General features: G+C 41.7%; 1 protein-coding gene across 1 annotated transcript in view; it reads left to right on the top strand.

Moving 5' to 3' along the window:
• Nucleotides 1-27,595, top strand: part of TEX14 (testis expressed 14, intercellular bridge forming factor) — a 39,838-nt gene that overhangs the window by 391 nt on the left and 11,852 nt on the right. The window contains exons 2-23 of the mRNA XM_006016115.3: nt 586-728; nt 2,150-2,315; nt 3,278-3,414; nt 4,211-4,292; nt 4,862-4,992; nt 6,257-6,370; nt 6,755-6,878; nt 7,180-7,358; nt 10,834-10,985; nt 12,468-12,658; nt 13,312-13,462; nt 14,175-15,151; nt 16,425-16,531; nt 17,049-17,131; nt 18,235-18,507; nt 19,883-19,983; nt 21,431-21,550; nt 22,058-22,136; nt 22,886-22,976; nt 23,997-24,059; nt 25,193-25,320; nt 26,490-26,680. Of these exons, the coding sequence (XP_006016177.2) occupies nt 586-728; nt 2,150-2,315; nt 3,278-3,414; nt 4,211-4,292; nt 4,862-4,992; nt 6,257-6,370; nt 6,755-6,878; nt 7,180-7,358; nt 10,834-10,985; nt 12,468-12,658; nt 13,312-13,462; nt 14,175-15,151; nt 16,425-16,531; nt 17,049-17,131; nt 18,235-18,507; nt 19,883-19,983; nt 21,431-21,550; nt 22,058-22,136; nt 22,886-22,976; nt 23,997-24,059; nt 25,193-25,320; nt 26,490-26,680 (3,783 nt within the window). The remainder of the gene's footprint in view (nt 1-585; nt 729-2,149; nt 2,316-3,277; nt 3,415-4,210; nt 4,293-4,861; nt 4,993-6,256; nt 6,371-6,754; nt 6,879-7,179; nt 7,359-10,833; nt 10,986-12,467; nt 12,659-13,311; nt 13,463-14,174; nt 15,152-16,424; nt 16,532-17,048; nt 17,132-18,234; nt 18,508-19,882; nt 19,984-21,430; nt 21,551-22,057; nt 22,137-22,885; nt 22,977-23,996; nt 24,060-25,192; nt 25,321-26,489; nt 26,681-27,595) is intronic.

Genomic DNA, 27,595 nt, shown 5'->3' with positions numbered 1-27,595 from the left:
CAGCTCCCTTTCTCCTGGATGTGGTATTAAAGATTCAAAGGTAGCTGAAGTGTGTTAATGTCTTAGTTTGGTTTTATTAAATAGGCGTTTCTGGGCAAGGTGAGTGTTATAACACACCCACTTCAACCTACTTAGTGTAACTGCTATAGGTCTTACTAAATTCAAGCCAAAGCTAATCATAAAGTTTCTGAAATTACCTATTGTTTCACTACCACATTTTGGAAGGTAGCGATGTAGCTAAAACAGTTTACAGTGAATAAGCAAGGCTTCTTATTGAAGGCATTTTATTCTTTTATATTAAGAAATATAATGTATTCCTTATTATCTGATTTTATTTAATATATTTTGCATCATTGGCATTTGCTTATTATTTAACCCAAACCAGTAAGATTTGATAATAGGCAATACATTCAAAATTGTACAGGCTTAAAGTGCATGATAGTTTTCCATTAGACGTGATCTTGTAGATTTACATTTTCCGAATATTCGGAAAGGAATTGAGCAGCCATGTAAAGGGATTCATTTCCCAGTGGGATAATCAGTGGCATGTGCCTGAAGGGGTCCTTGAGCAGGAAAGACATTTAGTGTCTGTGTTTCCGTGTTGTTGTTGTAGGGATCCACGTGGATGCAGTAAACTCCTTGGGCCAGACTGCTCTCTTTACTGCTGCACTCTTCGGTCTCGGCAAAATAGTGGATGTGCTATTGGATTACGGCTCGGACCCAAATCAGTTAAGTATAAGAATTAATACATTGATGCAGACTTAACCTTTTTGGACAGCTGAACTGTTGTGATGCACAACATTGTCTTTAATAAACATAAATGAGCAGATACAAAAGATACATGCCCTTCACAAGAGCAGGATCATTCAACTTCATGACAGCTGGGGATAGATTATACAACAGCAATTTACTCTGGGGCTGAATGGCAAATATGCCTTATAATGTTCCATGATGAAACAAGTTAGTTATTAGTCATTGTGATGCATTATATTAGATGTTACAAGTGAATATCAGGATAATTAGAGTTCTGTGCCATCAGACTGAATGTGCCTTTGTAAGCAGCAGTCTGAGGGACGCGCACTGCAGCTTCGTGTGCTAGGATATCTCCGTGGGCAAGTGTGGGTTTGGAATAACCGCATAACAGCCAAGTGTCGCAAGAGTTCAGTGGGAAGAAGCTTGTAGCATAGGTATCTTTAGTGTCTCCGTTTGAGCACGTCCGTGTTCAGAGCTTTAAGTGTCTTCACCTACCCATACACCTACCTCAGCTGTACCTCTGTGGGGGCATCTACACAAGACACTTACTGTGGAGTTGCCTAATTAGCTCGGCAGTAAAGTGTCATCGTCTACACGAGTGGTGCTATTAGCTTGGAGTAAACCAATTAACTTTGCCATAGGATAGTACTGCCCAACACAAGTACTATTCTATGGCAGAGTTATTTACTTCTCTGTAATCCATGTGTGGATGATGACCAGGGTGTACTTCCTCTATATATGGACCCCCTTGTGTCAAGATCAGGGTGTATTTTCTTGTGCAGAAGTATATATATGAGTGTGAAACTGGCTCTGAGTGAACTCCAGACCTACTTCCAGAAATCAGTAGTGGAGGATGGAGAGGATGCAGCCAAAGCCATCTGGCACAGAGACACGTGGCACAGGATCTTCCAACTTCCCCCTAGCGGGGAAGGGGGCAGTGATAGCGAGGAAGAGGAAGAGACAAGTGGAACTGAGGACAGCAACAGCAGCAGTGGGTCCTCTAGCAGGAGCTGGAGTGACTGCAGCGTGGACAAGGGTGAACTGAGGCTGTGACCCCGCAAGCAGGGTGGGGAATGGAAGAAAGGGATGCCTGGTCTGAGAGACCAGAGTTTGTTTGTGTATGTATAGCACGCGGCATGGGTATTATAACAGGTCCGGGTGGCCAGCAGGACTTTGTACGGATGCACGGGTGCGGTTTTTGTAATGGGTTATGGTTTTATGTGTGGAGTGATACTTGGAGTGTAGATATATAACACCTCGTGTGTGTGTGTGTGTGTGTGTGTATAGACATCTATTTTTACCCAAAAAAAGAATTGTCTGTATGCTTTTCTTTCAAGAAGTGTAGTTATTTTCCAAAGAAAATCATTTGAAATATTTCTGCTGTAATATTCTTCAGCCGTTGCTATGATGGGAGCACGCCAGTACATGCTGCAGCCTTCTCAGGAAATCAGGGGGTTCTTAGTAAGTTGTTGGATGTGGGCGGTGATCTGCGAGTCCACGATAAAGATGGAAGAACTCCACAGTGCTGGGCTCTGTCAGCTGGAAAGGAAACTAGCGCTCAGGTATGTGTCTGTACCAAAGATTTCAAACATCAAATACATTCCAGATGTAAAATCCTGATAGCCCAGGAAGCGGTGTTTTTAGACAGCATTGAAGAATTCCATTCTAACAGGGTGTGTCTACACATGCACATTTACTGCGTAGTATGGGCATGCATCTACATGTGCATGCTCCTACTGCGCAGTAAATATGGTGACTTATGCCGACTCGAGCATAAATTTGATACCTGTGCCGTACAGGTATCAAATTTATGCCTGATTAGTTATTGCGCAGTAACGCATGTGTAGACACACTCAGTGTTGCTTAGAGACCAGGGTCACTTGAGATCAACCTGATTTTAATGAGGCTCCTTCCTGTGCTAATGATCTTGCAGAATCAGGGCAGTGAGGTGTTTATGTACAGTGATGAGAACTATAACAATAGTCCCTGATCTTGCAGTCCCTCGTGCACACGTGGAACTCTGTTTGTGAGTAAGCCTATTGGAACTACACATATTCTTGTAGGTAATACCAAGCATATGTGTAAGTATTTGGAAGATCAGGACCTAGATCTGCAGTTGTTATGATGCAAATACAATGTGTCACTTCGCATTAAACATAACCCTGCAACAAAATGTGACTGACATTGATTTACATTTTTCTTTTAATGTGCATTTTTTACTGAAAAAGAGATTTCCTAGCAAGGAAAACTGCTGGAAGTTTTACCATGTTTACCTTACTGAAATCATCTGTGTTTCTTGGTTTTGAGGTTTGGTTTTATTTTCCCATTTATATTATTGATTTATACACTCACACACTCGCACACTGCAGCTGTTTTTTGAACGTGAGTGATTTTGTATGGTACTCGCATTTTAGTGTCGTCTTCACTGTCCATAAATGGTCTAATAGGAATTTTAATAAGCTAGGTATTTCTGCTGAGGCTGTATATTACCATTAACAAGTAGGCGACGATTCATTTTTTTCAGATGCTGGAATTTATGCAGCGTTGTGCTTCACACATGCAGGCCGCAATTCAGAATTTCCCTTCTGATTTACTTAGGAAGACTGACTCATCCAAAGTACTGATCTGTGGCCCAGGTAGATTTGGTGGCCTTGTTCAAGGGTAAGACTGTGACCTCAGGTACTGACTCAGGCACCTTCCATTCTATACTCAGAGGTCCAGAAGTATAACATGTCTTTTCTTTTTATTGTCATTTATGCTCTGTTTTTGGCAATACCTGCTTTGCAGCTGAAGCTGCCTATTCAGAGAAGCTACTGTCTGGGGTTAGTTATTAGTGCTGAAATTCTTTTTGTTATAGTAGACTCAGTTTGTAAGATAGTAGCTTAAACTTTCTTCTTTATTTCACTGAATAAGCATTTTTATTTTATTAGATCTCAAATGCCTGACACTATGCATTGTAAAATAAATACAGTTTCTTAATCTCTGTAGATCCTTAGAGAGTGTGTCTGTAGCCAGTTCATATCTTTTATTGACACAATTGAAGAGTCTGCCTGGAAATATCTTTCTGTAAACAGAATACTTGAGTGTCCAGGTGACTGCAGGGTGCCTATATATTAATTTGCACTTGATTGATTCATTTTAAACAAAATCATATAGACGGTAAGAGCTGCTTATTAAAGGCAAGCTGCCAGCATATGCCCAAGCTTTTGAAATATGACTGGTGCATGTTGCAGCATGCGGTGGTGTGCTGTCGTCTACTTTACAGGTCAGGCTTCATTTCAGCTGTAGCACAGGGGTCAGCCCAGGCAAAGGAACCCAGGCAAACCCTGATACAGTACTTGTGTCTTGTTAATAAGTGCTCTCATTTGGGAGCTGGAATTGTAACCCTTCTGAAAGCCTTGGTCTGCACTGTTAGTCTATATAGGGACTTACTGAATACTATACCTTTGACACTTAGGATTGCAGACAGTCCTCTGGGTAAATTTCTAAAAGGTGGAGCAAATTCATCACGGAACATCTACAGCTTTGGGTTCGGGAAGGTAAGACATGAAAGCCGGTGGGCTCTGAGCTTTGGCAGCACTTTCCACTTGTGTTTAAAATAAATATATATATATATAGAGCGAGAGAGAGAGATCTCCAGAGATGGCCCTTTATTTATTAGTTTTCAATCACTGTTAGTTATTTTTTACTGGTTGCTAAAGGATGGAAAACAAATTGGGGAGTGACTAATAGGACTATGGAAATCCTTGTCTGCAAACATTAGAGAGTCCCAAACTGGGATTTGTTTGGAAACAAACAAAGGATTATACCAAGGGGATCCACCTATGTGACTCGGGTGGCAGCTGATCCTTTAACATGGCTATTTAAGTCCTTTCAAGATGATCTTTAATTTGTGCAGTTGGGCGAACATTTGCTTTTGGTCAGTTGTCCTGGGGAGATATACTTAGTGCTAATGTAGCATTTTTCTGCTTCAAAACAGTGTTTTAGATACTTTAGCTGATCTCCCAACACCTTAAGATGGCACACTGAATGCGTACCTGAGCTGGGAGGTAGAACCAGAGAGGAGCTGAGTGTTTCCTATTCATGCACTGCGTTGTTCTTGTTTCAGTTTCATCTAACAGGCAATAAGCAGCTTGGGTACCTGGCATCTCTCCCTATCATTGGGGATAGAGAAGTGTTCCAGGCAGATGATGAACCCACATTCTCTTACCACACGGGACCATACATGCTTATGGCAAAGTGAGTAGATCTGAAACTGTTTTCTGCTATTGTTTAATATATATTAGAAGACTTGAGTAGCAAGTGACTGGAGCAGATGACCTGTCTGGATTTGTTTTCCTTTCACTAATCGTAGAAGCAAGAGTGCAACATGTTCTGTAATCATCCATTCCATCTCCCTGCCATAGCAGGGTTTCCCTCCTGTTGTATTTTGTTTGTCATCTCTCCTTGTAGCATCTCTAGACAAAAGGTATCAAAGTTGTTAGGCCCCTAGGGCTGGATTCAGCCCATGGGGTTTCTCGAAGGCTGTATCCAGATGGTGGGGCTTTCCATTGACCAGGTGAGAGTGTTAATCCCTGCAGCTTATGGAGTCACTGTTTCCATGAGGCTCTGAAACCCAGGGATGCTGCTAAAACAGCAGCTCTAGTTGCCTTGTGGATTAACACCACCAGCACAGGGACTCTGGCAGCTGTGCTGAATGAGTGCTGGGGACTGAATCTGGCCCATGGAGGTCAGTGATCCAGCCCACAAAAAACTCTTTGGGCCCCGTAACTGCCCTCTGTGGGCTGGATCCAGTCCACAAGTTGTGTATTTGTCACCCCAGTTGTAGACTGTTATCACACACATTTCACTTGGTTATGCTCATTCTACTCTTCATATTTTAATCATAATGCTGATTCCTTATCCTTGGTAAGAAGGAGATTGTTGGGGACTCCCTGAGGTTGAGCTGTCTATAAACTGGCCCTGGTGTGTGCTCATAATTTGGATTAGGGTGGTCCAAGTTCAGGCCCTGGGCACACCTGGTGTAGGCTATTTGCTCAGACCCAAAGGGTAGAGCCACAAGTGCAGGTTAGGCCCCATTATGCCTTTTCTGATCTGCAGAAGAACTCTGGCTATTCAGAGGATCCGCAGGCTGGTCCCTGCCACTCCTCAGCAGAACTAGCTTGTCTCGTGGGGGTTGGATACTGCCTCTGTGAGAAGTGATTTCTAATGCTGTGGTTTTTTGCCTAAGATTGTGGTAATGTGGTCTGCCAAATGGCAGCACTTTTTCTCTCCGTAAAACAGTCTCTGTCTCACTGTAGCTACTCTTTGGCGAGCAAAGAGTTTATTCTTTTGGAAAGCTGAAAGCATATTGCCAGTGTTATCAAAGTGATGGCATGTTGCTAACAGCAGGAGACAGCTCTGTAATCCTGAGACGCTTTGATGTTATTTATAAGTGATGCTATAACTGAAAAACCTATTGTACAAATGCAGTAAATGGAATCCTCTCTCTTTTTCTTTGTAGCCTAATGTGGGGTGGCAGCAGAGTCACGGTGAAGGAGCTCAATTTTAAACCACATCAGAACTGTAGTAAGCTCCGTTTAGCTGATCTTCTAATAGCAGAGCAGGAGCATAGTAGGTAAGAAAAAGGGTACAGTGTCTCCAGTGTTTCAGGGCTTGAGACAAGCCCAGGCAGCCTTGGAATAAAAACCAACAGGTTTGCAAAAGGATGAATCTTGGCTTCTCTGCTTTTTGCAAATGGGATGCACAATTCAGTTTTTCTCAGATGTGCATTGGAAAGTGTAGTACTGAGTAGGCGGGATTCCCTCCCCGCATACTTGACGTGTACCATAAGTACATCACTGCACACATCTTCAAACAGCAGCAAACAGTTGTCTGCCAGTGAACAACTCTACTATTTTGCATATTTTAGTGATAAGTTAGAAACAGTTATATCAGTGAAAAGGTGCAGAAGGCCAGAGGTTTCTTTCCTAATACTCTTGGGATCTCTCTCTTTTTGCAGTAAACTTCGCCATCCTCACTTGCTTCAGCTGATGGCAGTTTGTTTATCTAGTGACTTGGAAAAAACTCGTTTGGTGTATGAGAGAGTTAGCTTTGGCTCACTGTACAGCATCCTCCATGAAAGGGTAAGTGGAACTGGTGTTTTTGTTCTTTTTTTAACAAACAGTTTGCCTAGGAAAAGGTTCAGTGTGTTACAAAATCTGCACTTGCTGCTTAGATGCAGAAAGTGAGAAGTCCTAACTCCCTGTATTAGTGTGTGGTTTCTCAGATATCACATAGCATTTGCTATGTGCACTGTGAATTACTTTACAGTAGAAAGCATCGCTTTTTGACTTCTCTACCCATATGGTTGCATAACACTAGGTTTTGCACTGTACTATACATTGATGATCAGCAGTGTGAATTCTTACCTGTTGTTTCTTTCAGCGTTCAGAGTTCCCGGTACTGTACATGGAGACAATTGTGTTTCTGCTGCTTCAAATTAATGATGCATTGAGGTTCTTGCATGCTCGTGGATTTGTCCACCGCTCACTGACCTCCTATGCTGTACAGATTGTTTCTGCCGGTGAAGCAAAGTTAACAAACTTGGAGTACATGCTCGAAAGGTAAAGAATTGCCTTGTTATAACTTTGAAAGGGAGGTGAGGTTGAGTTTAGGACTAAATTCTGTTGTCAAGGTAATCTTGTTGAGAGATCTCATGATTACCTGAGGATCTTTGATGAGGGCAGCAGAGATTCATCCTGACTGTTGTCAGTATTGTAGAGTTGGCTTGTGGGGCTGAGGTTTCCACATCTCCATTGCTCATTTACATGGTTAGTGCCCATCAAGAGTGGCCAAAATTAAGGTGGATTAAATTTTTGGGTCTATAGCTATAAGTACTTAAAAATCAGTTTTACTAGTAGAAAAAGGTTGCCTGCTTCTCTAGAATGTAAAGGCTCTATTATAAAATGGAACCTACTTCCATTGAACACTGAGGGAGAAATCTTTGTTGAGATTTTAATTTTATTCCTCTGGTAAAGGTAATTCCAACAGAAGTAATTCCAGTTGTTTTACTGAACCTTTACTTTTGGAGCCTAATACAACTGGGTTTTGGGGACCCTGAAACTTGCACTGAGATTAGTTGCAGTTGAGGATACCCAGAATCATAGAAAATTCAGGTTGGCAGGGACCCCAGGAGGTCACATCTAGTCCAACCGCTGCTCAAAGCAGGACCAGCCCCAACTAGATCATCCCTGCCCAAGTTTTGTCTAGCTGGGCCTTAAAAACCTCCAAGGATGGAGACTCCGCAACCTCTCTGGGTAACTTGTTCCGGTGTTTTACTACCCTCCTGATGAGAAATTCTTCCTAATATCTAACCTAAGCTTCCCTTGCTAGAGACTGTTGCTCTTTGCTCTGTCATCTGCCACCACTGAGAACAGTCTATCTCCCCCTCTTTTGAACCCCCCTTCAGGAAGCTGAAGGCTGCTATTAATCCCTTCTCAGTCTTCTCTTCTCTAAATAAGCCCAGTTTCCTCAGCCTCTCCTCGCAAGTCATGTGCCCCAGCCCCCGAACCATTTTGTTGCCCTCCGCTAGACTCTCTCCAACTTGTCCACATCCTTCCTGTAGTTGAGTCCCCAAAACTGAACACAGGACTCCAAATGTGGCCTCACCGGTGCTGAATAGAGGATAATAATCACTTCCCTTGATCTGCTGGCAGCGCTCCTACCAATGCAGCCAGGATGCTGTTAGCTTTCTTGGCAACAAGGGCACACTGCTGGCTCATATTCAGCTTATTGTCCACTGTCACCCCCAGGTCCTTTCTGCAGAGCCACTGCCCAGCCAGTCAGCCCCCAGCCTGCACCGATGCATGGGATTGTTCTTTCCTAAGTGCAGGACTTTGCACTTGTCTTTGTTGAACCTCATGAGATTTCTTCTGGCCCAGTCCTCCGATTTGTCTAGGTCACTCTGAATCCTAGCCCTATCTTCCAGCGTATCCACTACCCACCACAGCTTGGTGTCATCTGCAGACTTGCTGAGGGTGCAGTGCACTCTGTGCCATCTTCCAGGTCATTGATGAAGATAATGAACAAAACCAGCCCCAGGATCGACCCCAGGGGCACTCCACTTGATACCAGCTGTCAACTAGGCATCAAGCCATTGAGCCCAATGCTCCAGCCAGTTTCCTATCCAGTGCTCCAGCCAGTTTCCTATCCACCTTAAAGTCCATTCATCCAATCTGTACTTCCTTAGCTTGCCTGGGAGAATGCTGTGGAAGACTGTATCAAAACATGGCTAAAATCAAGATGCACCTCACCCACTGATCTCCCTGCATCTTCAAAACCAGTTATCTTGTCATAGAAGGCAATCAGGTTGGTCAGGCATGATTTGCCTTTGGTGAATCCATGCTGACTGTTCGTAATCACCTTCTCCTCCAAGTGCTTCGAAATTGATTTCTTGAGGACCTGCTCCATGATTTTTCTAGGGACTGAGCTGAGGCTGACCAGTTTGTAGTTCCCTTTCTTAAATACGGGCACTATGTTTGCACTTTTCCAATCATCTGGGACCTCTCCTGATATCCAGGAGTTTTCAAAGATGATGGCCTGTGGCTTGTGGCCCTGCAATCACATCAGTCTACTCCCTCACCACCTTCAGGTGCATCCTGTCCAGCCTTATAGACTAATACATATCCAGCTTTTCTAAATAGTCCCTAATTTGCTTTGGAAAGGGACTTTTACCAAAGTCATTTGGAATTGGTAAAATTATTTTTGAAAATTCTCCAGGTTTTTGTTTTGTGTACTACATCTTAACTTCTTTAAGCAAATTCCTTTTAAAACATGAGAAGGTAAACAGGGGTTCTCCCTCCTGTAGCAAATATAAGAGGGAGACACTGGCTGATGTGATGATAAATTTTGAAATACATTAGAAACTGAGTTTGCCAAAGGTACCAAGAGAATGAACTGAAATGAATAATGATTTCTGCCCCCCCCCCTCACCGGCATTCCCCCTCCCGCTCTTCCCCCTCCCTGCTCCATTTTCTTGCTATCTTTTTTCAACTATCACTGAATCTTAGGTATTACTTGTCATTGTGATAGGGCTAATGTTTTTAGACAGAAATATGATTTAAGTCAAGTGGTTCTCTTTAATATACATGAACTGTAAATTACAGTACAGCTTTCCTCTAACAGATGGTCTGTACTTAAAATATCTGAAATCACTGTTCCCTTGAACAGTTTTACATTACGCAGGAAATTAGGTTTTGCAGATGAGGAAAAACCCTTTATCTTAGACAAAGATTTTGAAGAACACTTATTTGCAATTTGAAATGAAAAAGTAAGCAAAATACTTACTGTCTAGAGCAGTGGTTCCCAAACCTTTTTGATCACTGTCCCCCTTCACCATTTTTGTGGAGTACCATGTACCCTTATCATCAGACTTTTAATTGGAAAGGGAGGGAATGAAATCTCCAGACAACTAGTAATATGCAGGTTGAAATTTGGCAACCCTAAGCAACTTCTATTCATATAGAAGCTGGTATCTCTACCGATACTACGTAGCAAATAACAGGCTAGATTGTCTTTCACCTATGCTCTGAACCTTGGATCTGATCAACGAGATCTTAATTTCCAGACTCTTGTACAATATCTAGCCTTTTCTTTTTTACCTTGGAGGGTAACATTTTGAAAGAGCCAGCTATATTTCATTGTCCCCGGCAGAGGGTGCTCCTATAACATGCCAAAACAAACCATTTATTTTTATGCATATATTAGATGTTCTTTCAAAAGTCTGTTTTTGACTGTGGGGGCTAATGTTTTGGTTAATGTTTGGGCAGCACACGAGTCATTTAAAATAAACAAATATATAAAAATTATGAAATTCATTCCTGGCTTCCTGAAGATCAGACCTTGCAGATGGGACGATTCAAAGCCAGGCTCATTTATAACCAAATGTCCTAGACAGAACTTGTAGCTTGCTTTGGTTTGTGTCCGTGTGCTAATGTGATTTCTTGAACTCTTTGATTTCTGAATACCCTGAATGTAATAGCTACTAGTTATGTGTTATGATTGCCCAGTTTGTCCTTGTTTCATTTTCTTTTCTGGCAGCAAGGAGGGAGGAGAACACATTGATCTTACACGCGTTCCTGTCCCAGCTCAGCTATATAGATGGTGCTCTCCTGAAGTGATCCTTCAAAAGGCTGCTACAGTCAAATCAGACATTTATAGCTTCTGTACAGTAATGCAAGAGGCCTTAACAGGTATATTTAAAGGGGTACAGACTTCTGTCACTGAGTTATCTCATGGAGTGCTTCTGATGCAAATCATCAGTACTCCAAATGTCAATTTAATTTCCTTTCATGGTCCCTTAGGTGAGCTCCTTTAGAACTTGCTGAGTTAAGGTTTCCTTCTTATGAGAAGGAGAGTTGCTTGGAAAAGAAGAAATCATATATCTCCCTGCTAGCTCTTTTGCACAGCATGCTGATATCTGGGGAGAAACAAGAATGCCCTGTTTAACTCTAACTGAACCCTTAGGTTAGGCAATATGCCTTGGGGGACAGGGAAACACAATAGATATTTACCTATAAATACTTGTCTCAACCGGACAACATTAAAGGGGGCGAAGGCGGGGGTGTACCCAAAGTGTTAATTGGTGATTGGGCAAGAAGCCCTGATTAGTAAGGTGCAAAATTGCAGATTGCAGCCCACAGTTAGGTAGGCTAGTCAAAACCAGAGAAGACTTTGAGGAACTGTGAAGCTGTCACTTAGTTAAGTGAAAAGATAGCATGATGGCAGATAAAATCCTGTCTGACAGAGTTTAATGAAGGTACATTTTGAACATAGAGTACATACTGAGGGTTCAGACCAAGCTGCTGTTGCTCAAAAAAAAGGAAATGTGCGTCATTGTGGAGAGCTTAATGAAGTACTCAACATGCAGGGCTGATCAAAAAAGCAAACAAATTGCTAGGCTTTGTAAAGCGTATGATAGAAAAGAATGCGGAAGATACAGAACTGTTGTACAGATCTGTGGTACACACACCTGGATGAATGCATTTAATATTGGTCAGTCTATCTCAGAGAAATAAACAGAAATAGAAAGGTTTCAGGGAGGGGTAATCAAATGACTGGTTAGTAAAAAAAAAAAGTCATATGAAGAGAAATTAGAAACCTTGGAATGACTTAATTTAAGGAGGAGTCTATGGATAAGAGGTATGGAACACAGGAAATGGTGTAGAGAATTCTTAATGATCTTGATCCTTAATTCAAGGACAATGCAAATGGCAGGCACCAAATTAAAACAGATAAGAGTTCTGCTACACATGGCACACTAACTTCCTGTCACAAGATGGCACAGAGGCCAAGTGGGTATTAAAGTTCTTAAAAGGAGTAGACGTTTACAGTGGCAGTGGGAACATCCACTGTGAAAGTCAGCAAGATAAACCAGTTGTCCTAGAGTTGAACCCACTACAACCTGGCGAGGGTAGGAAAAATATTATCTCGGCAGTTTATTTCATGATTTTAAAACTACAGGGAGTGTTTAGGCAGCTTCCTGGGAAGCATCCAGTGCTGGCCATGGTGAGAGGAGGGACAGCGAACTAACTGGACCACTGGTCTGATTCCCAATGGAAGGCACGTCCCTGTCTGAATGTCAAGTCATCTGTTCCTGTGGCTTCGTCTGATTCTTTCCCTTCTTTCATTATTCATGAACATGCTGTAATCTGTAATTAGAATATTTCTTACAGAAACTCTGCCCTGGAGTGGCCAGGAAGACTCCTTTATTAAAGAACTCATTGTTTCTCGGCAATACCTGAATACTGATGCCAGACTTCCTAAACCCTATTATGACATTGTAAAGACAGGCTTGGAAGCCAAACAGAAGGACCGCTCCATCAGCCTCCAGGATATTCGGTATACCCTGCAGAATGACTTAAAGGTGACTCTCAGGATTGTAGCACTTATGCTCTTAGTCTCATTTGGTTAATCAGAGTTAACAGTTTATTAGAGTTGGTGTTGTTCTTTTCTTCAGGTCTGTAATGTGAGGTCACAGGTCTGAGTTTGGGCTATACTCAGCACATTTGGGCTAATGGCTCTTTTTTGTTGTTGTTGAAATTTTGTTTCAAGGGCCAGATCAGTTATGAATTCTATTGGGCAGAGCCCAAGAGTCAATTCCAAATTTCAACTGAGCAGAGCTCACCTGTTCACGTTTGCGTGGCTCTACCACTGGGCAAGTATCCCCTCTCCCAGACCCATTGGTCTGGGGCTTTGGATACTCCCCAAATCCATGGCAGGCATCCTACGTGCAAGCCCCAAGCCCAGAGGCCTTGCTGTTTGGATGCCCCCTAGTCTTACTTGCTCCTAGCCAAAAGGCCGAGGAGCAAGCCACAGGGAAAGCAAGAACACATCCCTTCCCATTGCCACAGAATTGCGCAGTCGAGTTTCCTACATCTGGGGTAGCTCGCAGGGATCCGCCTGCCTGCAGTGCATGGGGCAGGCCTAACCCTATATACATGGTAGTAGTTCAGATTGGAAACAGAAGACCCTACAGTGCCATTTCAGCTTCCCTTTACAGCATCCCTTCTGTTACAGGATTTGATTGCTGCTCGAATGGATCGCCCTGGTGAAAGCTCACATGCACAAGGGCACAGTCTGTCTGCAGACGTAAACATCTATTTGGGGTCAGAATCCAAGTACCAGAGGAGAACACTTGAGCTGCAAGGAGAAGCAATCGTAGAGTCTGGTGAGTTTGTGTGCATTGAGGCTGTCCTCTCATACAGAAGCATCTCAAAAGGGAAGGGCCAGATTTTGGAACTAGCAGAGCTGGGCATAGCAACAACCCTAGTGGTAATTTGGAACAAGGCACTTCTCATCTGCCGTCACTACCCCTGTCTAGACTAGATTGTAGGGTGCCAGTGTATCCTTGCTGCTGGCATACCCTGACAGCCCAAGAGAATCAGTGATAGCCTTGTTTCAGTTGCAGAGTCACCCCAGTGTCCAGGTCCCTAAGGGCTGCAGGGATTATGAACCCGCTGTGCAGGAGTCCTGAGTTCCCCTCCACTTCTGCAGTGGAGGCAGTGGGTTAGGGCCAGCCCCCTTTTCCAGTGGAAGATATCTGTTTTGCAAAACCAAAAGTTTCCATGAAAATATTTTAGTATAGCTGAATATGCCTTAGTTTTTTCTACTGAGAAGAAGAAAATGATGAAGAGAGAACTTTACCCTGGATTCTAGGTACTTTACTTTGCGGCAGGGCTGGGCATCACATGCCTGCCCCTATTTTACTCTGTAGTAGTCAGTTTACTATTTAGTGAATGTGTCATATGTCTGTATTGTCAAATAGAGGGTTTGATTGTTGCTATTCTAACAAGCAAAGAGGCTTGCTGCTAAATGTTTGTAAGCAGCACTCAAAATGGAAGCCTGAAGAAGTAGCCTAATGCTATTATCTGGTTTTTCAGCATGCAGCTATACTGTGCCAAGATGTTCAGTATCTCCTGCGAAAAAAGGAACTGTTCTAGATCATGAGGCTATGGTTAGTGTGCAGCCAGGTCCACACGATCTGAGCCAAGATGTGGCTTCTAACCTCCAGAGGACCTTCAGTGCCAGTGATGTTAATGAGAGCCTCTGTAGCTTTGAAATGAATGAAATCTATGCATATTATTCAGAATTCCATGAAAATGCTATGGAAGGACAAGCTGAGATAGTGTGCACCTTGGGGGCTGAAATAGAGCAGCAAAATGTAGAAGAGGGTAAGGATGCCTCCAAGCTCCTACCTGTAACTTCTGAAATACAGCTAGAGGAGAAGCCCAGTTCTGAGGAAGGGAGCTCTTCAGAAACAGATCCAGAGCACAGTTTGGGGGAAGAAGAGGCACTAAGCGAGACCTCAGAGCTGTACATGCTGGACCAAGAGGAAAGAGATGTCAGGACTAGTCTGAGTAGCCCATCCAGGACTGGGCAGCACATTAGCAAATGTGTCCTGAACCTAAAGATTTCTCAGACCTTCCTGCAGCAGGCAACAAATTCCATTTGCAGAACAGAGGAGAAGTTAAATGAATTAGAGACAATCCAAAAACAACAGAGACAGCTTAAGGAAATGCAAACAGAACAGTTTGCTAAGCAGATGTTCATAGAGAGCTACCTGGAGAACATTGATGATGTCCTCAAAAATGTCAAGATACCTTATTCAGGAGCAAATGTGTTTTTGTGGAAGGCAGTAGGCCCTCCTTCAAGGAACTATACCCCTCCACCTCCACAAGTGCCTGGTTCACAGAAGGCTGTGGGGATCAACCATTTCCAGGCTATCACAAAGGCTGTGCAGGAAAAAAGGAAAGCACAGAGAGAAAAGACAGAATGCTTTGGTCAAAGTAACAAGAACAAAGGTGATGTCTACCACAGCAGTTTCTGCCTGGGGTCTTCAGTAGGACCAAGCAATCCGGTAAGGAAGGGAGAGAAGACTGTGACTACATATGTGTGTCGTTTAGCAGGAGTGTAGTGGTGAAGAGATGCATGGATCTGGATGCTCTATCAAGGGAGAACAGTGATTATCACTTTTCTACTTACTCTTTGAGTGCTTGTTTGCTTTTTACATTGTATGTAAGAGAGAAAATGATCAGTCTAGTTCTCAGTGTGGTAATGTGTCATCTTTTTGGCTTTAAACAAATAGTAGCTTTTTTATACAGACGTTTCATCTTTATTTATGGCTCCATTTTGTTCTGACGTGTAGCCTCGCGTCTGTTCACTGATGGCTTGTACAATAAGACTGTAATAAAGCCATGCTTTAAAAATTGGCCTCTTAATTTTGTTTTCAGGGTCACTGGATTGGGATGCACAAATGTGTTCTCAATGAATGCATTTTAAGGGTTGATTTGAAAATGACTAAAATATCTAGGTATAAGGACATAGGGAGGCCAGTTTACATTTTTATCACCTACTGTTATTTCTTGTTATTTTGACTAGCACTTTGGTGTACCTGGCTCTTCACAGAGAGACAGGAAAGTCTTTCCATTTGAGTTTAATTAGGCAGCCCACTGCCCCTGTGGAGAAATCATCTTTGTTTGGAGTGAAGGTGGGGAATATTGGGAGGCAGAGCAAGTGTAGGAGAGGGTATTTTTATAGGTTGTTGTTGCTCTCAGCTGTCACGTGAGGATGATTTCTAAGTGCTTGTAGACTTTAGGGAACTATTAACATTGCTAGCCAAAAGAGTATATTTGGAGGAGGGTTTTGTATCTGTATCTGGATTGTGAGTCTGATCGGTGAGTTGCCTAGCACCAGAAATTCCCACAAGGCACTCACCTTATTGCAGGTTTGGGCCCCTACATGTAAAAGGAGCCTGCTAGAAATTTACCACCTACTTCTGGTTAATGTAGGGCTTCTGCCTGTCACCCTTGCTCATGTGATTAGTGCCATTCAAATAAAGGCTAGTGAATTAAGATTGCAGAAACAGGGCATGTCTACACATGCATTTACGCTGGCTTAAATTTACTGCGCAGTAAATTTACTGTGCAGTAACTAATTGGGCATAAAATTTACACTCAAGTCAGCATAAGTTGCTATATTTATTGCGCAGTATGGGCATGCACATGTAGATGCATGCTTGTACTATGCAGTAAATGCGCACGTGTAGATGCACCCACAAGTTCTTAACATGGCTTTAATGATCGCAGAATACCTGGTATATGCTGAGTCATGGTTTGGTGGACTCATTTCAGCAATTACACCCACGCGTGTCTGTAAGACGGAAAAGAAATGTCAACTTGCAGCACGAGAGCGGAGGTGATTCAAGTTCTGCAGGAAGTGCAGTTGAAGAGGAGATATGGTAAGTTCTGCCTGTTGCTTTGATCCTGTTCACAAAGGAGTGAATTCAGCAAATTCTTCCACTAAAACCCTTGTTACAAGCATACATGTCCAGGATTTAAAATGGCACTGAGTTTTTCTCAGCAAGCCAAAATCCATCTATCCAATTAGGATCCTGCCATGACACTGACACATTGTCAGTTACAATAGCTGATCAGATAACTACCGCTGGAACTTAATGAGTTGGAATATGTCAGTACATAATATCTTTTTCTCTGGGGTCTGTGATCACTTTGTAAAAGGTGAACTGGACAGTGGTAAGAATTGGTGTGATAGAAAATGGTACTTCAGCACCTAAAGAAAGATTTGAAAAGCCTTACATGCATAATAAATCATATGGACACACCACTGGATGCAAATGAAGCTACTAGGGGATCAGTGTGCTGGTTCCAAAGCATATCACATTAGCATTTTACTATCGGAGGAAGGGTTAACGCAATGCATTTCTGTTGAATGTACCTTGTAACAATTTACTGTAGGCGGCTTCCAAAATCAGCATCTGAAATTTCCAACAGAAGAATATTATGTGAAGAGAGAAGGATGGTGCAGCCAGAATGGACAAGTGAGTAGATCACAAAGTTGATTAAACATGGAAGTTAGGAAGTGTCCTGGAAACATACGGTATTTTGTCCTTCATGTCCCTCAGTGATTTATCTTTGTCAAGATTCCTGTAATCATGCATATTTTCCTGGCATTATACCTTCCCCTATTCAAGCTGGCTCATCAGTCAATGCTGAATTTGTCTTATCCGTGTGTGTCCCATCTTCAAAGAGGACAGGAAGGGGCTTCCTAAACTAACTGAACATATGTTGCTCTCCTCCTTGGCCAGATCTCAGAGTTGGATTTCTGAAATTAAACGCCTCCATATTTAGGCATCTAAATAAAGACTGCCTGGTCTTCCCAAGTGCTGAGCACCTGCAGATCCCCTTGAATTCATTGGGCTGTTGAGTAAAAATGGAAGGGAGTTCTCAGAGTATTATCTATAGAGAGTGTGGCCAAAGAGCTGGGCTGTTGATGCCTCCAGTGCTGTAGTTTCTGTAGTTAAAATAAAAAGGCTCTGCATATGTGACAGGGCCAACTTTGTTATGGTAGCCCTGCCAGGTGTTCCTGGGGAGATGATGCAGATTAAATGCAATTTTCTGTCCTGATCCCAGGCAGAGTTTGCACGATCAGTCCAACAATGTTACTAAGGTGTGAGCAACCACCAGGATTTTCAGCCCAAGGCTGAAATAACAGATGGCCTGTAATGAATCCAGTGAGGGTATTAACAGGACTTCTTCCCATCAGTCACTGCAGCAGCCACTAGATGGCCATATAACATGAGGAATAGAAATAATCATCACCAGGGCTCACCCCATTGGAACATTCCCTAATGAATGTGTGTGTCCAAAGTGTTCCCCTGGATTTCTGCAGATTTCTGCTTTTATTAAAGCAGAGGTAAGATTCTGGTCTTTGTGATAATGAAGGAGACTTTTTGGCAATGACCCTGCATGTTCCCAAGTCAGCAGATGGCCTGAACAACACAGGCAAAGGCCTAAGGGTCCAAATCCTGCTCCTGTGCAAACCTTGGGGAGTGAGCTAAATGGCAGGCATTCCCCAGGTGGGCGCTCTGAGAGTCTAGCTTGCAACAAGAAGAGGAACAGTAAGAATATTGTTTTTGTCTAGCTGAAGTGAAACAGATGGCTAAAAGAGCAGTCTCAGGCCAGCTGGGACTTCTTCCTCCATATGCGCCCAGTGAATGCACTTCTGAGAGTGAAGCAGAAAGCCTGAAGGAGACATATCTACAAGCCACCATCAAGGATCGGGGATATCCTGAGTGGCAGAGAAGAGCTGGCAGGTGGCAGACAGGTAGTGGCACTGACACGCTGGATCTGGGGAGGAAGGAAAAATCTGAATCGGAGTGGAGTGACGCAGAGTCTATCTTCGAAAGTTTTGCAGGTAACACTGGTAAAAATGGACTTGCTTGTGGCATGGTTATTGGAGGCCTCACAGGCCAGTTTCACCTCCAGAATGGCCCCATATAGAGTGTAGAATATTCTCTGGACTGAGCACTGGGCACTAAGTGACATCTAGGGTCTTGCCAGTGAGTACCAAGGTCCCTTTGATATAGTTGGATGTTGAAGGTTGAAAACTCTTGTCATATTAAAGCCCATGGTGAGTGTGCCCACGTGCCTTTACTTCCTATTTTTGTGTCAGCCTAGTTTTATTTCTTTCAAATTTTGAAAATCCTTTTCCTGTAGCAGCCTATTGGCCAGTGCCATGTTGGCAATCATGAGTAGACCATAACCTTGATTGCTATAGAAAAGTCAAACCATCCACATTTCCTGTGTTTATGGGTTACCATGTTTCACAGAACGTGGAGTAATTTGAGGTTAGTAAGTAGCTACATTGCTGTATGGCACCAAGGTGAGGTATTCATCATCTGGTCCAAATAAGAATGATCCATATAAGAATGGGGGGTCCAGAGTGGTTGTGGCTTGCCCTAAAGGCGTGACTAAGAGAGCCCCTCCATTGAAAATCTTTGTCGGTCAATGCTACATTTCCTAAGTGAATTTAGTTGCTGCTTAATATTTGTCTTGGAAGGTGTGGAGACACTAAACAATTAAGGGTGATGTACCCATGCACAGAGAGAAAAGAGACTGGCATGAAGATCAGAAAGGAAATGTTGGCAGTTAGAAATATGTAGTAGATTATTTACTTGATCCAAAGGGTCTGTCTCTGAGATGTAACCAAATCAGGTGGGTAGTTTGTGAGAATCCAGCTGCTGCATGTCTCTCTACATTCACATCCCTCACAACCACACTGACAAATAGCCAAGAACTCAGTTTGTGGCAGAGATGCATCCAGAAACAGAGATGAAAATGGTTGTGATATAGTCACATTTCATATGAGGACAGTGACCTGATGGCACATCAAGCAAAAGGTTGCCAGCAATAGGATAAAATCCTGAAAATGGTTTACATTTTATGTGCTTGGAGTCTTGAGGTTTGATCCTTTGAATAGTGCTTTATTACTGAATTGTGCCTGCTTAGATCCTAATATGTGGCTTATAGAAAATTTAAGAAATGAATTATTAATGATGTGGATGTGAAAGGTATTTTAAAGAAAAACATGTTCAGACCAGAGCTCAGTAAAGATTCACATGCCTGAAACAGGGCATTTAATTGCCATCATCTTCCCATGTGTGTGACACATCATGTAGCTTTGATGTCATTTTTTCACATTTGTAATCTGTCAGTTGCTCAAACTAGCCCATCCACATTATTCTGTGCATAATAATTGTGTTCAATTCTAACACGCTTCAATTTTTTAGGTAGAAATGGCCAGTCTCCATCAAAAGATGAACAAGCAGAGTCTGGAACAGCCTCTCATAAGAATTCAGACATTTCTAGAGGATCTCAGAATCTCTCTAGGGTACGTGCTTAAATCCAAGAAATCTAATTGTTAGCAGTAATCTATAAAACAGATTACACTCGTTTCTATGTGTTGCACATTGAAATATGAAGACAACCAGATAATGCTTATCTTCTAGCTGTGAGCTGCCCAGGAATCCTCCATTTGTTTGGTTTTGTAAAACCATCTAGGCAATCTGAGCAGTGGGAGGTTGGCTGAAATATAGAGCAATCAAATGAAAAATACCCAGTGATGAGGAGCTAAAGAAACCAAGAGCAGTAGAACAAAAGCTACTGCCAAATCTGAATTGATTCATGTTTTTAAAAGCGATTTTCACAGAATGATGGCACAGCACACACATGCCTGTGGAGTAGAAAAATTTGGTAGGAGAATGCACAAAACATACCTAGGAGAAATGGTTTTTTGCCTGTAACTCCCATGAAGAAAAGAGATTTATCTGTACATTGACAGTATATGGGATTGTTATATCAGCACTTCAAACAATGTAGGATGCACATTTTATATTGCAAAAATGTTTATTTGTGAAAAGTCAGGATCTGCTTGGTAGAACATAAAAATAGTTTATAGACCATTTTAACATTTTAAGTGCTCCCAGTGCCAGGCAGCTAAGTACATGTACTGTGCTTTTCAAAATCATCAGTCTAGGTTAGGTAACTCACATTGATTGCAGTGGGAATTAGGTACCTAAATACTTTTTGAAATCTGGTTTCCATTGATTAAACAGTCCAGGTAATAGCAAGCCTCACTTTTAACCCACTATACTCCCCCTCCAGCCTGCCACCTCCCAAATGATTTGAGAAAAAGAGATGTGTCTTGTGTTTGAGAAGGTAATGGGTCCATTTTATAGCACACCTGGGATTCTTAATAGCACTTTAGAGCAGTTTAGTGCAGGAAGTGAAGACTTCAGTATCCAATTAAAACTCCAGGCAATTTAGGTGCTGTAGACAGAATGTAATGATCCAGATTGGGCTCTTGCCAGGGTTTACACTCTTTTTACAGAACAACGCCACCGACTATTTTAATGACTGAAAGAGGTCAGGACTGGAAGCACAGCTCTGTTTTCTCTCTGCTCTCTGATGCCCTTCTCTGGGCACATGACAGAATCAGACAGAAGAAAGCAACATATTGAATTGCTGCTATGACTTCTAACAGTACTGGCAAAGCTCTGGCTCCACTTCATTTAGGCTGTGATGGCCCACAACATAAGGTAGTATTGTGGCTGCAGGCTCAAATGTTCCCATTTGAAAGTGAAAGAGGCATGCAGAGAAATAATGTAAAAGTCATAGGTACCCCAATGAACATGTGAGAAGAGTAAAAGTTATATGAGAGAGTGAAGCTTACTGATTTCAACTTGACATGTTACTATTTAATGTTGTTTAAGAAGTATATTATGCCATATGGAGACGTGAAAGCATCTTCAATTCATATTTTCTAACATTTTTAACAGGGGCATTCGAGGGTGTTAGATCATTCCTCTGATTCTTCTCCTGACCTGTCCGATGAATTTTTCACTCCTGACCCTGATGAATTTTTCCCTCCTGTTACTCAAGACAGCTCAGAAGTAGAGGTAAAATCAAAGTCTACATGGGAGTAAAATATATACCAAGGCTTTGTTTATGTTTGTCTCTGATTTGGAAAAGAGCTATTGAAAACTGCTAAACTTGTTGTCATGGCATCTTTATTTTACAGCAGTCCTTCCTCGTCTTGAGAATCATCTCTCAGATCATGTTTTACAGGGAAATTAAGGCTTTTAGATAACCTTAAAATGATAAATCGTGCTGTAAGCTAAGAAAAAATTGAGGCCAGCCTTCAAGTAAGACATCCCTTCCAGCACTATTCATTATACCCTTCCACGTTTGGAAGACAATTTTTATTCATTTCTTAGAGACGATGAAACTATTTGTGAAGAATGTCAAAGGCAACAAACACTTTTCATTATTGCTCTTGACACTGAAGTTCCTGAGAGATTTACTGCTTTCCACACTGATTAGGGTGTACATCGCATGGGGGCAAGAGTTCTCCCTTTGCAGTATGACTGCAAGAATTTTTAATTTGTTGCATTCTTTCTCTTCAGACCTCAAGTTCTGAAGGTGAATTAGAAATAACCCCAAAAGTCTGCGTACCAAACCAGATCGGTGCGGATGCAGAGTCAGGTAATGCTATTAAATATATGCCAGTTATTTTCATGCTGTCCTTGCAGCAGACACAAACTTGCCAATTGCTGGCATGCCATTTATCTACTTGGGAATTTTCCTATCAGCCAGAGCTGAAGTCTTGGTGGCCTGCTTCTTCTCCATTTGTAGTGACTTCAGTGGGAGTTGAGGGCATACAACAGGATTTGTACAGTCAGACCTGAACATAGAATGAATAATTTGAGCTGAGGGAAGTTTTGATCGTGCACTTGTTGCATTGCAATCAGAAAGTCTATTGTTATAGCCAGTTTCTATTATACCTGTTGCTCATTTAGTAGCTTCAGGTAATTTGTGAGGGAAAGAAATGGAAATCAAATTAGTTTCCTGCATACACTAATAACCAGATTGCCACATACACTAATATTCTGATTACCAGACATCCCTGGAGTTTGAGAACCAGAAGACCTATAATAATACATCTGGAATGGAAATGTTGGCATTGCACGTCTATTCTTTTTTGTCAGTTCTTTTTCAGATGGAGTTTTAAAACATTTCAATATACCCAATCCCCCAATGGTAGAATGTCTGGCAGCTGGGATATGTTTATGAAAATGTATTTTTAAAAACACATTTGTCTTTTGAGAATAACCAAGACAGAGGTCACAAGAACTGAAAAATATAATAAAGTTGTAATTTCCTGTTCAATAAGTTATGTCATTTTTTTTATTTGCAAAACCCAATAATGGTGAACATTTCCTATTTGTATTCAGGAAGAAAAAAATTTCTCTGCAACACAGCAAAAGAAAACCTTAGCAATAACACAGTGGGAGTAAATCAACTCAGGCATATGCCTGTAGCCAGGTAGAAAGACTTATTATTTTCATTGCCATTTCAAGCATAAATTAGGTTATATGGATTGTGCTTTTTCTTTATTAATCCTACTGAAATACCTAATGCTGAAATAAGCTGCCAGTGGTATTTTTAATGGTGATGTATGTATTGTATTTCCTGGCCAAGAAACATTAGCAGGACTCATGGATCTGATGAGGCTTTGCCTTTATTGTGTTACCATCCTTCTTTTTGCTTAATGAGCTAGTTAGGATGTAAATAAGAAAAGTAATTTGTATATATTAGATATACATATTATATGGACCTGCCAAAATTTTAGAGCAAAGCTATTCAATCCCAGGCATTCATCCTGTGTTTTATAGCTTGTCAGACCTTAGTACTGCAGCTCAGGTGGCATACAAAACCATATCTTTTCCCTTTTGGGAGGTAGCAGAGTTCGAAGCATAGTCTGTGACCCCTTTCAGCACTTACTCTGAGCCAGTATTTGGAGACTTGCTGCTGCAGTTAACTGCCAGATACAGTGCTTCTGTTCCATTATTATTTTTTATTTGTGTTACAGAGAGGCCAGCCAGAATCACTGCCCCAGTGGGCTAGGTGCTGTACATTCGCTTAATCAGCAATAGTATCTGCTCTCTGGAGTGGCTACAACATAAACAAGGCAGAAAAAGGGTGGGAAAAGGGAGTAACAACAAGTCTTAGAAATAGTGACAAGTCTTACAAGTCTTAATTTTTCAGTGGTTTTATTTGGAACCCCTAGCATGAATTTTGCATGTATTTGTTGTGGTAGGTACACTACAGATTCCTATCCAGTTTATGCAACACCTTTTTTCCTGCCCCTCTCTTCCTTTTCTCAAGGCCTGATTTTGATTTTGATTTTTGATGAGTTCTGATTTTGGATGCGTCTTACTCAAGCCCCGGGGACGTTGTCTTTTAAGTTTCTTTACTTTCCTTTGTTCTCTTTTTTAAAAGTTTATTTTCACTTTTTTCCAAGAGAATCAATGAATATGAGCTTTTAATTTTTTCTCTTTACAGCGTTGAAGCAGCACAAGAAATGATACCTGGAGAGGCACTGGAAGAGTTCAAAGAAAACTATATGTAAGGCTACACACTATCTCATAGTGAACCTGCAGCAGATTAGTCATTACCATTCTAAAGTTTTCTGTTGCTATAAAATGAGTTGATGTGCCAGAACAGACCTTCAGAAGCACGATGCTAGTGCAGAGTAGACAGATTGTATTTCATCATGATAAGCAGGGGAGTAGGTACAAAAAAGCAAACAAACACAGTCATCCTTAGCTTACATCAAAGTATTTGCATATCCAGGCGTAATTAAATTAGGGAAACAGAAAGTCATTTGGGCACTATGCAGGCAAGTTAAGGTACTTGGGAATCTTCATTTCCTCTGAACATGTTAAGTAGGATGAACACAGAATAGTTGTCCTTTCTCTAGAGAGAAAATGATTAATTCACAGTTAAATACCATTTATTTGCAAATAAATATGGACTCTGAATAATATGATGGAGGTTTTTAAATTCTTATTTTGGTAGGACAGAACCACATGGCAGAATAATTCGTTACCTTAATTTGGAAATCAAGCTTTTTTTTTAATGTGGTGAAAGATTACATATAAACTTCTGATTAAGACAACATTCAGTGGCTGAGAGAAAATATTTCCTTCAGATCAACAAAGCCTACTAAATATGTTTTGAGGGAATACTTACTGTAAAAGCATGTAAGTTGTGTTACTCAGTATGGCCACAGTTCTGCAAGGGCTTCAAACTGTAAGTAATCTTTAGTGGACAACAAAGGTTCTTCTGAGGATATTTGTGTAGTTGTTTCACTGAGTGTAAGTCGTTCACATGGAGGACATCTAAGGCTGCAAGTATCCAAGAGCTTTGAGCTACTCTGTATCCCAGCTGAAGGTTCTTTTATTCTTGAGATCAGTTCTCAACTCTTTTTGAAAAAGATTGATAGCTAAGATACCTTCTCTGTCTTTTAAGCCCTGCTGGAAGTTTGGCATAGGTGTTCTTGAGTCTTTTGAGAACTCCACATGCCATTGTCATAAAGACTCCCTCACTTACCTCTGGAAGACCAAGCAGATTGACCTAAATTTAAACTGTTATAGAACCTGCAAATTGCACAATGAAGTAATATGAAATTTGTAAGAAAGTGATATTTAAAAATAGATCTTGTAACCTATGAGTCTCTTTCATTGTTAAACCTTTAGATCATTGACAGATATTCAGGATTTGTCCAGTATTTCTTATGAGCGAGAGAATTCTAGTAAGGATTCAACTTGTAAAACACCCAGAGTGGGTCATGCGCCAACTAGTGTCAGCACTCCACTCAGCCCAGGTAAACTGGATGGGAAAAGGGAAACTTCAGAGACTTGCTTAACTCTTTGGCATTTGAAGTCAATCTTTCCTATTTGCACTTGCTAATGTAGTATCGGTTGATATGAGTAGTAGAAGCCTTTCAGCTGGTACTAGTGAAATTAAATCTGGGTTAGACCAGGGAATTATAAAAGATGTTAAATGTTGTGCTTTGAAGTGTTATGTCTTTGGTTTAAATAATTATACATAATAGGTGTGTCTACACGTGCATTTAAGCACGCCTAAATGAAATGCACATTAGCTTAGGTAGGTGTCTACACATACAGGTGTTAAAGTGTGTGGACTGATTTGGGACTAAAGTTAATCTTAAATCAGTCCCCACGCACAATGTTAATATGCTTTAACTATCCATGTCTAAATTTGATACCTGCATTTGCAGGCATCAAATGTAGGCACGATTAGCCTAAAATCACCATTTTTAAACTGTATTAAGGATGTGAATGTGTAGACATGTGCCCTAATGCGCCTTAAATTTAGGCTAATGCACCTAACAGTGTCTCTTGTAGATGCACCTAATGAAAGTCCACTTAGTGAGGAGGAGAATTTCTGCAAGCACAGCTGAAAAAGCCAAGTTTTGAAAGGTTCCAGAAAATAAATTATGGCTAAAAGTAATTTTCACAACTTGGACGGAGAAAGGTCTTGGAAATGTAAGCAATTGAGATTTTAAATAAGGTCTGAGGCTCACATTTTTCCTTAATATTTCCAGGATCCAAGTCAGTTAGTTATCTAGTTATCTCATTGCTGCTACTACATTTGTTATGTCATGAGATTGTAGTATTGTGGCTTTGTACTTCCAAAATATTGTTTGGAAAACAGCCAGGTTTTTTATGTAGCTTAGTCTCCATATTCCTTAACTCAGCATCCTTATCAATACAGTAGTCAAGGTTGCGTAATGGGTATCCTCTTTGTCATGATTAAAAGGAAATCCTAGTCACAAACAATAATGATACCACTGAATTTCTGTTTAGGGATTAATTTGGGCAAAGTTTTTGTCAAAGGCTGATATGTAGTTGTGTGTGCAAATGACATGTGCAACTGGCTCTGTATGTGTTGAATAAGCAGCTTAGTTATAGCCATATAACAAAAAACAAAATTCACTTGCCTGCTCTTCTGTCACCTACTCTGTTCCAGAGAAAAAAGTGTCATCATCCGCTAAAAAATACAGAAACACCCATGAAATACCTCTGGATACCTCTTGTTGGTCTACTCAAGAGACTGCCTTAACAGCATCCAGCACTTTTACTACGGCCTGTGAGAAGCAAAGGAGCACTGAACTGCCCTTCGTCCCTTTGGAAACCTCCTCACTTGGATTGACTGAGACTGTATGTGTAGGCAGTTATACTTCTTTATACCAGCTACATTTCTCTATTCTGTCCTGTTTCATAGTTTGTCAAAATACCTTCATATAATTGCAAGAGGCTGTAATGTCATTTCAAATTCCCTTAATATAATTGGAGCTAGAACTCATATGAATATTGTGTGTGAAATCAAGTGCTCTCTTGACTTCCGCACGGGCAGGATGACCCTGCTTTCCCTAAGAGCTTGCTTTGCTTATATTTGTATGTATGATATTATTTTTTAAAAAGTCTTGCTGTGCTGTGAAGGCCGCAGTATGGTTGAGAAGTGATTTGTGTTATTTAACTTATTGTTCAGTATCTTCAGTATCATACTCCACCCATGACTGGACCACGGTTATAGATGGCTATACCCTGTACAGGAGGGATCATGTAGAGAAAAGGGGCGGGGGGGTAGCTCTCTATGTTAAGGAAAGCTACACGTCCCTGCAAGCCGATATTGGCGACCAGGGTGGACGGCTGGAGACCCTCTGGGTTAAAATCCGTGGGGAACACGGCACAGGGGACACAATGGTGGGAATCTACTACAGACCTCCCACCCAAAGTCCTGATCTTGACCAGGAGTTTGCCCGGGAACTGGCTGAGGCCGCATGCTCCAGGACCATGGTTGTCATGGGTGACTTCAATTACCCGGACATCTTGTGGGAGGATCGCTCAGCAAAATCTGAGCGGTCGCAAAGCTTCCTCTCGTGCGTGGATGACCTCTACCTGACTCAAGAAGTCTATGGGCCAACGAGAGGCAAAGTGCTGCTCGACCTGGTTTTGGCTACTGGGGATGACCTAGTCGGCGACCTAGTGATTGACGGGAAGCTGGGTGACAGCGACCACGAGCTGATCACCTTCACCATCCGCCGAAAAGCTGGCAAGTCAGTCAGCAACGCG

The sequence above is a fragment of the Alligator sinensis genome, unplaced genomic scaffold, assembly GCF_000455745.1.
Source record: "Alligator sinensis unplaced genomic scaffold, ASM45574v1 scaffold118_1, whole genome shotgun sequence".
NCBI classification, from domain to species: Eukaryota; Metazoa; Chordata; order Crocodylia; family Alligatoridae; genus Alligator; species Alligator sinensis.
Note: the sequence above shows the minus strand (reverse complement) of the source record. Positions and strands in the feature narration are given on the sequence as shown.